General features: G+C 40.4%; 1 protein-coding gene across 2 annotated transcripts in view; it reads right to left on the bottom strand.

The window, feature by feature from the left end:
• Positions 1-10,509, bottom strand: part of DCP2 (decapping mRNA 2) — a 44,418-nt gene extending 33,909 nt beyond the window's left edge. Inside the window, exons 1-2 of one of the 2 annotated variants that reach the window (XM_024246596.3) lie at positions 10,054-10,509; positions 998-1,149 (exon numbers count right to left, since the gene is read on the bottom strand). In XM_024246596.3, the coding sequence (XP_024102364.1) occupies positions 998-1,149; positions 10,054-10,106 (205 nt within the window). In that variant the 5' untranslated portion in view covers positions 10,107-10,509. 2 annotated transcript variants of the gene reach the window in all.
• Between the last annotated feature and the right edge of the window lie 2,493 nt (positions 10,510-13,002).

Here is a 13,002-nt window from a genome sequence, read left to right as displayed (position 1 = left end):
TCACTCTGCCGCCCAGGCTGGAGTGCAGTGGTGCGATCTCAGCTCACTGTAACCTGCACTTCCCAGGCTCAAGAGACCCTCCTGCCTCAGCCTCCTGAGTGGATGGGACCATAGCTGCGCGCCACCATGCCCAGGTAACTGTTTTTGTTATTTTTGGTAGAAATGAGGTTTCGCCATGCTGCCCAGGCCGGTCTCCAACTCCTGAGTTCTGGCAATCCACCAGTCTCGGCCTCTCAGAAGTACTGGGATTACAGGTGTGAGCCACTGCACCCAGCAAGGGCTTCTTTGTATTTGCCACTCAACTGAAAACACTGCTTCAAACATAGTAAACACTCAATAATTATTTAATAAATGTCACTGGGCACAGTGGCTCACACCTCTAATCCCAGAACTTTAGGAGGCCAAGGTAGGCAGATCACTTGAGGCCAGGAGTTCAAGACCAGCCTCGGCAAAAAAGAGAGACCCCCATTTCTAGAAAACATAAAAAAAAATTAGCAGGGATGGTAGCGCATGCCTGTAGTCACAGCTACTCGAGAGGCTGGGGGGAGGATTGCTTAAGCAGGAGCTCAAGAATACAGTAAGTTAGGATCACATTACTGCACTTCAGCCTGAGCGACAGAATAAGATCCTGTCTCTTAAAAAAGGAAATAAATACTAAATAAATCAGAAACGCAGTAATCTGATTAAAAGATCATCTGGTTACATGGAGCAGCAAGAGTAAAGTTCTACAAACAGGCTAGCTATGCATGGGAAAAAAATAAAATTTAATCAGTGTACATTTTAGGGAGTCCTCTGTATGATTATTATGATTATTAATGATTATAATTATTAATATGATTATTACTAAATTGTGTCTACTATTTATGTTTGACAAATTTTAGCAATCAAGTATGTTTTCTCTAATAGTTTTAAAATCTGAAAAGACAAGCAAAAAGAAATTTGTGCTAAAATATATTGCTAACAAGAAAGTCAGTCATTATAGTAATAAAAAGGATATCAGCTTTAGCAAAGTCTCTTATCCCACACTGAGGTAATCCTGGTGTGTTCTGCATGTAGAAATCCAAGTAAAACCAATGGGCAAGTTCAATCTGAAAACACACTCGGATTGCATTGTCTCTTTCCTCGCTGGGAATATGCAAAATAAATCGGCTGTCAAAAACAAAACACATACAAAAATTACATTTACAAACTATAACGATTTATCTTAAGCTATTTAAGTGCCTCATACCTGACCCATCAACTCAGAAAAGGGACCAAGAGCAGTACTGTTCAACAAAGCAATTAATATTTGAGGGAAATACTATAGGGAAGATGAGTCTTAGAGAGAGAGGAGACACCACATGTATCTCACTTTTAATACAGTTTGTTCTGAGCCTGTGTACCCTCTGTTCACAAGTACAGCGATCAGCTTAAGAGCTCACTAACAACAAAAGTGAGCAAGAAAACCTCCACTTCCTCCCATGTCTGGCAACATTTCCAAGAATATAGGTAAATATATTCATACAATTTTAAAATGTTTGCTACTACATAATCTTCACATATAAAATATTACCAAGAGATATTGGAAAAGAAACCAATATTCTGTTGCTCATTAATATACTAGACTTCCCAAAGAGCCTCATCTGCACAGTCTCAGTTCAAACTTTCAAATATACTCACTTTTCAAAACCCTAAATTGTCTTTTCCATGTACATTGAGGAAAGGAAGGAAAGACATATTTCTTTTACATATAAATACACATTTATATTAATATACATTAATAGTGCATGTACACATATGTAATTAGGATAATGAACCCCTTTATTATGAAACATACAAGTTAAAATTAATCAATCTAAGTGAATGTTGTAATTCAGAGCAGTCATTAAGCAGCTATCAATTATTTTTTCCAATGTTAAGCATTTTTGGTAATCCTTTTTCCCGGTAACCATTAGAGACAGATTCAAGTCCACTGGTTTTTAAGAGTCATTTTTTCAAATTAAAAATAGTACCACCCAGTTTGATCACTTGTTTAATCACTATCATAGTAAATAATTCTTGGCTGTTTCCAAGTTTCAAATAAGCTTAAGAATACTTTTCTCCAATTACAAGAGGACCTTCTCAACAAAGGAATTTAAAAATTAGCCAGGCATGGTGGCATGCATCTGTAGTCCTAGCTGCTCGGTAGGCTAAGGCAGGAGGATCACTTGAGCCGAGATGTTCAAGGCTGCAGTGGGCTATGATCATGTCACTACACTCCAGCCTGGGTGACGAGACACTGTCTCAAATATAAATATATATATATATATATATATATATATATACACACACACACACACACACACATACACACATATATACACATATATTTTTTTTTAATTAAGAAATAAAAACAACACTTGAGTGGCAAAAGGCATTTTAATCAGGTTTTTAGAGATTGCAATTTGGGAGACACAAGTCTAGCAAGCAGCTAAATCATGTTGCATTCAGGCAAGGTTAGGCAGAGCTTTTAAGGGCTCCTGTAAATTTACGTATCTGGAAGGTTTTAACACAGTCCATGATAAATGATGGCTGGTTGTCAGCTCAGGATGTCTCTAGTCAATGATCAATATAGTTGGGCATGGTTATCTCTCCAGGAGGTTGATCAGGCCCAGTATATACACCTCGAGTCAAATGCAGCTAGTTTTACACTTTGGCCCAGTTCAGCAGGTGAAACTCCATCTAGATGTGTATGTGACTAGGATCCAACTCCTTATGCCCTCCTGGCTCCTTTTTGGATATTCTGACATAATCATCTCCATTGTGAATTTTCTTTTCACAATTCAGATCCATCAGTTTCATTTTGGATTTTTTTTTCCCCACAATTCAGATTCAACAGTTTCATCTTTAAGACTTTTAGTCATCTGATCTGTTCTAGTCTGGGTCAGCTGTCCTCTACACCTGGTACACATCTGTCAACTCTACACTTCCCTTTCACTAGCATCCTATAGTTCCCTGTGCCTTTATCCCACAAAGGTCATGTTTCTTCTCTTTTTGTTTTCATCCTCCTTAATTCACTTCCTTGTTTTCATGAAGTACATCCTCACATATCCTGTGAAGGAAGGATGCAAAGGGGAGGTAAATACTATATTTTCAGATAATATACATCTAAAAATGTCTTTATCCTCATACTTGATAATTTGGGTAAAGAATTCTAAGTTGGAAATGATTTTCTTTCAGAATTTTCAAGTGTTCTCTCATTCCAACTTCCAGTTTTGATATTGAAAAGATTGAAGCCATTCAGATTTTTTTTTCTTTTTACTTCTAATTTGTGCCAAGGACAAAAGCCATTCAGATTCTTAATGTTTTGTATATGATCTTTTTTTTCCCCAGTCTGGATGCTTCTAATATCTTCCTTCCATCCCCAGTGTTGTGAAATTTTGCAGTGTCTATTTTTGATCCACTACACTGTCATTCCATAGACCATATGTACTTGGAAACTCATATCCTTCAGTGCTGAAAGGTCTCGTAAGTCAATCCTACTGTGAGTCTTTATGTTTCTATACTGCCTTGCCAGGCATGGTAGTACATGCCTGAAATTCCAGCTACTCAAGCCAAGGAGTTCAAAGCCAGCCTGGTCAACAATGCAAGACCCCGTCTCTATTTTTTTTTAAAAATAGCTCCCTATATCAATTACATTAATTTTGCTTTTCATTTTTCCCAGTTCTCCTCAGCCCCCCTCTGTTGAAATGCTGAAATTGTAACTGTCAGAGGCAACCGTAATATTGCCTTAGGGACTTGTGGGGAAGGGGACGGGAATTATTCAGCGTAGTGTTTCAACTTTCAGAACCAAGTAATCTATTTTCTCTATGTAAGAAATGTGTTTGTCTTACTTGAAGAGAAACCCAAACTTCATCAGTTTTTGATAACATCTTGGTTTTTGAAGGAACTTCAATCTGTAATTGGCATTCAGAATGCCCTTGGCATGGCAGTCTGTGTGATGGCATTTAAGACCTGTGAAATCCTTGAGCCCAACTTGATTAACCAACACTGATAACCACCACCTTTATCTTTTAAAGTCTGCTTTATCTGTATTTTAAAAAATGAAAAACCCTCAAGTGTAAGAGCCAGCTCCCTATCTACTCACATAAAGGAGAAGCGTATTAATGAACAAACCCCTCAAGTGTCTCCTCATTAATATAAAAAGGCATCCAAAAATCACCTACCATCTAAGGAAAATGTGAAGCATGACAAGAAAGTTTTTTAACTGACCCTGAAGAAAACATAATTGAAGAACCAGAAGAAAACAGGAGTGAGGGTTGAATGATGGAATTATCCTAAAAGAAATTTAAAAGAGTATTCCTTTTTCAGAGCAACTGTATTTTTCTTTTAATGTACAATAACTAAGTAAGAGCCCTCAGGGGGAAAAAAAGCTATTATTACTATAACCAACGGAAGCAGTGGAAGGTAGTATTAAGGATATCACCTAGACAATGGTACTCAAAATGTGGACGCTAGACCATGTGGGAACTAAGTGTGAAAAGAGAAACAGGTATTTTAGACATTAAAGGACTCAGTTTACTTCCTAACGAACCCCCTCTAAGAAATTAAAATGCGCACAAGCAAAACAAGAACGAAAACCAAGAAAGGATAAAACATGATATTCAAGAAAGAATAAGTAGCACCTCAGAGGGTTGTGTTGTGAAAGTGAATTCTAGTATTCTAGCTGCTAGGCAAGTCTGAGGAGCAACGCGTCCAGACTGGATTAGGAGGATGGAGGTCCCCAAGAGCGCAGTCTAAAGGGAAAAAAGGATTCTGTCGAAAGTATGATTGAGGATAAAATAAGGAAACGGATGAGAAGCGTTGAAAAAAGCAGTTAGAAACTTTGGACATATTAGAGAGGAGTACATGTACAACAGAATCATAGTCCAAATGTGAAGCAAAAACACCAAAGTTAGAACAGAAAGCCAACTGTCCCGTCCCCTCAAAAAAATGGATTTCAAGAATAGCCAGAAGGGGCCTGGCATGGTGGCTCCCACCTGTAATCCCAGCACTTTGGGAGGCCAAGGCAGGCGGATTGCCTGAGGTCAGGAGTTCAAGACCAGCCTGGCTAACACATGGTGAAATCCCGTCTCCACTAAAAATATAAAAAATGGTGTGGTGGAGGGCGCCTGTAATCCCAGCTACTCGGGAGGATGAGGCAGGAGAATCACTTGAACCCAGGAGACAGGGGTTGCAGTGAGCTGAGACCACGTCATTGCCTCCAGCCTGGGCAACCGAGCGAGACTCCATCTCAAAAACAAACAAACAAAAAGGCTAGAAGGAATCAAGCAATAGTAACAAAAGCATATATTTCTTTCACCCCCAAAAAAACTAAATGGTACCATCATTTTGACCAATTTGTAGGATATAAGAACGGAGAATTCATTCAGATATTCTGCAAGACACTTACAAAGGGATCCTGACTATGCCCCGATGGAAAAGAAACTAGCCACTGAAGACTTGCCTCTACTGTAAAAACTATATATCTATTTACACTGTATTATTATCGTTCAGCTTTTACAATCAACAAATAGCACAAAATATAACAGACTTCAGTTTACAAAATAGAATATAAATATTATCAATCCTAATTTTTTAAAAGTTAATCTGGATAGAAGCCGAGGGAATGGGCAAGAAAAAATGAGGCACTAATCATCTCACCATATCAGAGACTCAAGAAATACTGTAAGTTCGTAAAACAAATATAATTTTAAGTATATTAAAGTCACAAAGGGGCCAGCATGGTAGTTCACACCTGTCATCTCAACACTTTGGGAGGTTGACGCAGGAGGATTGCTTGAGGCTACAAGTAAGTTTGAGACCAGGCTGGGCAAAGATCCCATCTCTACCAAAAAAAAAAATGTATTTAATACCTGGGCATGGTGGTACACGCCTATAGTCCTAGCTACTCAGGAGGCTGAGCCAAGTGGATAGCTTGAGTCCAGGAGTTGGAAGTTGCAGTGAGCTATGATCATGCCTGGGCAATGGAGCAAGACCCTGTCTCTAAAAAAAAATCATAAACTCACAAAGGTAAACAATGGAACAATTTAAAATACTGATAGAGACATACTGGAAGCAGGATGGGGGCAATAGCGGGTGTGGTAAACTGAACTTTCATCTAGTACCTACGAAGGTGAACCAAATCCCCAATTCAATATAGAAAGTTCATAAAACAAGAAACTGGCACAAGTATATTTTAAAATACGAGGTATCCACCAGAAGAACTCAAAACAAAACAAGTAAAAGTCAATGCCTCTACAGGAATAGAAAAGGGTAGGGTAAGAAACTAAGACTGTTGCCTGTCATTTATAAATCTGTCTGTACTCTAATTTTCAAAACCATGTACATGATTACTTATTTTTAATAGTAAAAAGTTGACTTAAGTTTATAAGAGCTGATGTATGAAAATTAAACATTTAATGCGTTCATTCTGTGAATGCTTTTGATCTGTTTTAAAGGTTCAAAAGTACGTGTACATATGTGTATGTATGTGTATATAGTAATAGCTGAAATAAAATGCATTCCACTACAATTTGTTACAGAAAAAACTGCATCACACAAAATGTTATTTTCTCAATGTTCCTACAAACAAGACATTAGCACAAGGATTGCAATTAGTAGAAAAATGTTCCAGTTGAATTCAACACTAACATGGCTAGCTGAAGGTGAGCACAAATTATTTAATTAACCTACGCTATCACCAAAATAGCAGCAACACTAGTTGCCAGAAAATACCTTTCTCCTTTTAACACTAGTGTGGCCTAACTATACCCAACTCTTAAAAGGGCTTTAAAAAAATTCCAAGCATTTATTTGAACCAACCAACTTTTTAGTTGCTACTTTAAAAACATGTTTTTCAATTCTTTAATAAGCTAGTTTAAACAGTATTGAAAAACTCTGTATTTGACTTTTAATATCAAAAATCATGGTACATCAAAAACAAGCATCACCATAAAATGCTGCAGATTCACCTTTACACATACATTTTAAATTACAAAGCAGTTTTTGTTCACTAGAATATTTTAAGATCAAACTCTTCCCTTCCTCTCCTCTAATTCTACTCCACTCAGAAAGTAACCAGTGTTATTAGTTTGGCGCATATTCTTTCGGCATACAAATACATACACCCCTTCCCCACCCACATACACACTTAAAAATTTGTTTTCACAAACGGCACCAAGTGACTAAATAAGTATTTCACTCAGTATACTGTGTACATCTTTTCAACACACAAGTATTTTCCCTCAGTTTACTGTGTGCTAATTGCCTGAGGAACTTAGAATGGCTGCACAATATTCCAATAAATGGAATGTTACATATTAAAGCATCTGCCTTAGGTTATGAGCAGTCTAATGGTTACAAAGTCACATTTTGAAAATTTAAGTCTCCTGCTCTAATTTTTCACATCAAAAGGCAAGATTTAACAGAAACATGTAATTTATCAAAAAACAAAGTAACACACACAAAACTTCCTATATACACTAATAATAAGCAACAGAATTGGGGCAAAAAATGAAGGGAGTAAAAACAAGCACCTAGACTGAATTCATAAATCAAGAGGTACATAAAAGAGAGCAAAGAAGTTCAGAAAAATTAACCTCAAATTAAGCTTTACTTTTACACAAGTTTACCAAATTCTAAGTGTAAAAAAAAAAATTTTAATCTACAATGAAAAGCTTGAATCGGTAACATTAAAAATCTTTCAATTAATCAAAGCTATAAATATTAACTTGAAAATGGCATTTATTTTATAACCTGAAGTTTTGAGAAATGTTTATTTGGTTTCATTATTACAGCCAGCCCTAATTTTTAAATATATCATATCCTTATTTATACAGCCAAAAACAGTAACTGCAAAAAGAAATTTCTTGAAAGGAAAAAAAAGTTATTCCATTCAAAAATATTTGTATAACAGCTTAAATACACTCACTGGAAAACCAACTATTTTTAACACTTGACAGGTGCTTAACATTTTGTTTACAAAATACAACGTAATTATTTTGTGAATAGGTTCCATACATAAAATCGTTAATAGCTGACATCACTTATTTAAATGATGTAATCCTAGATAATATGCAAATTAACCCCAATACCAGTAGGAAGACTAGCTCTGATGTCTGTAAAATGTGTAAGATTACCACATCTTTTTCTAAATCAACTCTTAACTCTATTAACACACAGCTAATTACTGATCACCTTTCTAAATACTTATCTTCAATTTTTTTCTAACTATAAAATGCATAAAAAATATTGGAAACAAAAAATAAAGATCACAATCTCATAATCCCACTATTGGTTGATGTGCGTCTAGTCATTTATCCACACACACATATCAAATTCAGGTTTTTTTTCCTTTTTTTTTTTTTTTTTTAATTTTGGACAAGAAACTAAGTGCCTTTTCAGTGGTTCATTTGAATCTACCATACTTCAAAAATTATAAATCTACCATCACCAAAGAAGTACAATGCCATTTTTATTAGCTGCAAAATTAGGCTATTTACTTTTCTGTATGTACTTTCGTGAGGTTTAAAACGTTAGGCTTATTACTTCCTTCTTGGTATGAGAGAAAAAGCACAGGCACTGGAAAGAAAAAGGAATAGGTGTGAAATCTTGATTTTGTGAATTAGGATGAATGTGACCTTCTGTAAATTACAAAGTTCCTGAATCTGTTTGCGCAGATGAAAATGGAATTATACTAACTGCACCTACCAAACAGGGCTGAATGAGGATTAAATAAAACAATACATGTAAAGGTAGTGCCTGGTGCACAGTAGAAACTCCAGGCCAGGGGCGGTGGCTCACGCCTGTAATCCCAGCGCCTTGAGAGGCCGAGGCAGGTGGATCACGAGGTCAGGAGTTCGAGACCAGCACGGCCAAGATGGTGAAATCCCGTCTCTACTAAAAATACAAAAATTAGCCGGGTGTGGTGGCGGGCGCCTGTAATCCCAGCTGCTCGGGAGGCTGAGGCGGAGACTCGTTTGAACCCGGGAGGCAGAGGTTGCAGTGAGCCGAGATCGCACCACTGCACAGCAGCCTGGGCGAAACGAAAGAGGCTCCGTCTCAAAAAACAAACAAACAAAAAAAACCCTCCACAAACACCAGTTCTTTACTTTCCATTAAAAAAAAAAACTGCATGAAGTAGATACAACTACTAAAAGCCTGCCTTTTAAAACATAAACACAGTAACTGTGAACGAAAAGGTGTTATCACTTGTAATCACCATCCACACACACTTGGCGACAACTCCGGGTATCAATGCACCCCCAAATTTTACCTTCGGAAAAGAAGTATTTTTAAGTATCCTACACGTGTTTGGCTATCTGAAATCAGAGTTGATAAGGGGGAAGAATGCAGAAAATTTCTCATGTGAAGTATACACCCTGAGTTAAACCCCCGCGCTTGAGAATTTCCTTTAAAATAGGATAATTAAGGATAAAAAGAAAAGCAGCGCTACACTTTTTCCCTCTCTCCCCCAAAGACAAGGCTAGGGACGAGAAAAAAAAGTAATTCCTTACAGGAATTTACAGAGAACGCCACGGACAAATAACACGCAGGCGTCAGAGTATAAGTCCAAAAAACTGCTCCTTGCGCAGGTCCGCGTACCTGGGATCCTAAGGCTTAAATTACTACCCTACGGTCTTCCTTCAGAATCGGGGAATGAGACACAGGGAGGAGGGGGTGCACGGCGTGGAAAAGTCACAGTGGCAGAAAAAACAATGGGAGAGGGAGGCGGCGGCGGCGGCAAAACGCTAAGACCCAGGCTCCGGCGAAGCGGCTGCGCCTGCGGGAAAGCAAAATAGTTGAGTAACTTAAAAAATGAGGAAATTCCGGGTGTTCTGCGGGGAAGGACGGAGGGCCGTGAGAAACAGGGTGGCTGCGGCGGAAAGAGGGGCGGTGTCGTCGGAGAGCGGGGTCGAAGATGGAAAACCAGCAGCGGCGGGAGCGGAAAGCGAGGACATGGACGTGGGCGGGGAAAAAGACCCGGAGGCCTCTGGGGGTCCGCGAAACTGAGAAAACCCGACGGGGGCGAAAGGGGGTCGGGTAGCGCGGTACCTGCAGAGATCGTCCAGGACGCTGCCGGGAATCTCCACCCGTTTGGTCTCCATGATGAGGACCCACTGCAGGAACAGTGCATCCCGGCTCCGCGCGGCCGGGGACTGACGGTACGGCACGAGGACTCCGGCTCGCCGGAGAGCTGGCAGCCGAGGAAGCCGCGGCAGAGACGACTCCAACAGAGACGAGAAGGGGAAGGGGCGGGACCCGCTCACTTCCGTCCCGCTCCCTCAGCCTTGGACCCCAAGACTGGGCCAAGGCTCGGGGCGGAGCCCCTGGAGTCACGCCCCTACTCGCTTGAAAGGCCCAATGGGAAGCTGAAGAATTAGGAACCTAAGCACTCTAAGCCAATGAGACGTTTGTTTATTGGCCCGCTACTTCCAATCCGTCTTCAAGCTGCTCAGTTGCTACTCAGAAAACCAACTTCCCGCCGCCTTTGGGGTGGCTACACGCATGCGCACCATGCCTCCCGCGCGATTCTAGGAAGTTTAGAGGGGTCGCGGCTTAGGGGTAGACCCCGAGACACATATCCGGGACTTTGGCATGTTGTGCAGGACCTCGCGGTAACTGAGCTCTTTCCTCTGCAGGGCCGACCGTGAGGATCCGTACAACACAAGAGTATGCTCGCGATTCCTGTCACCAAGTATCTTGCACTTATCGCTGCCCCCACCAACTCCAGGCCAAGAGCTGTGCCTCTTTCACTACAAACCCTTGGAGAGGGTATCCATTTTCGAGGTGGCTCACCTCTGTCCTTCCTTAGGCACCTGGTTCCAAATATAAAGACAAGGACTTTATCTCAGTATCTAGCACCTAGCAAAATCTTAGAAAATACTGATTTAAGCTGAACTCTGATCTGTATTCCACCCTCTGTACAAAGCAATCCCAACCTGCTCGTCCTTATTCATTCCTCATCTTGCTTAATGGAGTCCAATCCATTTGGGATCTTTGGAGAAACTAGATCCATCTGTTCTTCTTCCTCTTACATCAGACCCACAGGCCCACACACACCTGCTCCGTCACAAGTTTAGTCTGTTCTACCATTTAATCTCCCATCTTTTGTCTAAATTTGTCACATGCCACTGCGTACTTCAGTTTTGCATCATTTCTCCATACTACAGCGAGAGCTGCCTAACCAGTGACTCTGCCTCCATTCTTGGCCTATGCAACTGCCTACGTTTTGTTTTGTTCTACTCAGATATGAACAAGTTATCTTTTCAGCTTCTGCTGTATGATCAAGCCCAAGTTCCTTTGGCATAAGAGGCCCGTCACCATCTATTTTGCTCCCGTTTTCCATCCTTTTTTTCCCCTCTTTCTTGGAGAATTCCTCAAATTTATCTTCCCGACAACTACAGAGTTTTTACTTATTTAGAGTTCTATTTTGTTCTTCAAATGCCCCTTTCTTGTGGTGTCATATTCTTGCTTTGTATATTTTATTTTATCCTGAGGATATTAATAATAGATTTTGACGTTTTCTTCTCCCTGAGTAGTCTTATTCCTCTCAGCTGCTTTTTGCTATTATATTGGTCTCATCTATCCTAGTAGAAGCTTCTGTAGTCCTTGACTATTCACTCACACTTAAGAGTAAAGGCCTTAACCTGGAGTCAAGTGCCTTGAAAGCTAATTGGAAGCTCTCACCTTGTAGATGGTACTTGTTTCCTGAGAGCTTCACTGTAGGATGATCTGGCTGAGCTGTTGGTTGGAAACACATGGCATCAGTATCTGTACGTAATTCTTTCTGCTGATGAAATTCCCTAAAGAGAAAATGCTTCCAGGCACAGCTTCATGTATTCTGGGAGTCCAGTACAGAAGCACAGGCTGCAGTATTCCATTTGCTTTATTCAGTACTCCCAGCACAGTCCAAGTCTTATTTTAGATTTCCTAAGAAGCAGGCACTGAGACAAGGTTTTGAGTGCAGATAGCCTGTGAGGGAGGTGATCCTGGGAAACACTGGTAGCAGAGCAGGAAAGTGAGTCAAGGAAGGGAAGAAAGCCAAAGGGTTTATTATCAAGGAAATTAGCACTGTGGTTAACTGGAGCTTACTGTCACTGGAGAATTCTGGTGGCCAGTATAAAACATACCTCAGAGTTATCCCACTCAAGGGGTGAGGGAGATGGGGATTTATATACCAACTTCCTTCAATGGTTGAAGGCAGCCCCTGGGGTCTGCACTCTAGCCTGCTACATGGGCAGCAAGATGGGCTCTGGTGGCCAGAAAAAGCCTTAGGGCAAAGAAATGCAGATACTAGCAGTTGGACCTCCAGCCAGTGTAGTGGATGGATTGGTGAGGGTAAGAGTGAGCCCCTTCAGTTCTATTTTGTTGGGTGTGCATTCTACCTGTACTGACTGAATGTCTTTTCTCTGACTGGGAGGCACCATAGTGGTTTTCTTAGTTGTCTCACTTAGAGCTCAAGTCTAGTTTTTAGAGTACTCTAAATGATGGCAGTGGAACAACAGTTCAAGGCAAAGCGGTGCTTACCCACATGGGCCAATGGTATATTAATAGAAACAAGCAGGTTACCAAGCACCTGCTGAAGCACCTGGAGGAATTATTCTTACTACCTTTCTAGTCTCCCAGTTTAGGGGCAGCTATACAACTCCTTTTGGGCTCATAGAGGCCAGGAAGTCCCCAAACTCTCACATGGTGTTAAACCAGTCTGCCTTATTAAGAGTTTCTGAGATGTCTGTGGTCCAAGATATTATCTTACCCATGCCCCATCTTGCCCCATCTTGCCCACTGCCTCCTCACACACAGATTTCCAGGAGCTGGACTAGCACAACCCTTATAGCAGCCTTCCAAGCCATGACTTCCAAAGAAGTCAAGTGTATGGTAGAGGCACCTGACAGCAGTAACGTAAGTGGACCCAGGGGAATGACCCTGTGTGGCAGACAACCTGAATGAGTTTGCAGTTCCAACCAAGATTCATTCCTTATCTATGAGGAACATCTGAGC

This window comes from Pongo abelii, chromosome 4 (assembly GCF_028885655.2).
Source record: "Pongo abelii isolate AG06213 chromosome 4, NHGRI_mPonAbe1-v2.0_pri, whole genome shotgun sequence".
NCBI classification, from domain to species: domain Eukaryota; kingdom Metazoa; phylum Chordata; class Mammalia; order Primates; family Hominidae; genus Pongo; species Pongo abelii.
The sequence above is the reverse complement of the archived record's forward strand: the minus strand, read 5'-3'. Positions and strand labels throughout refer to the sequence as shown.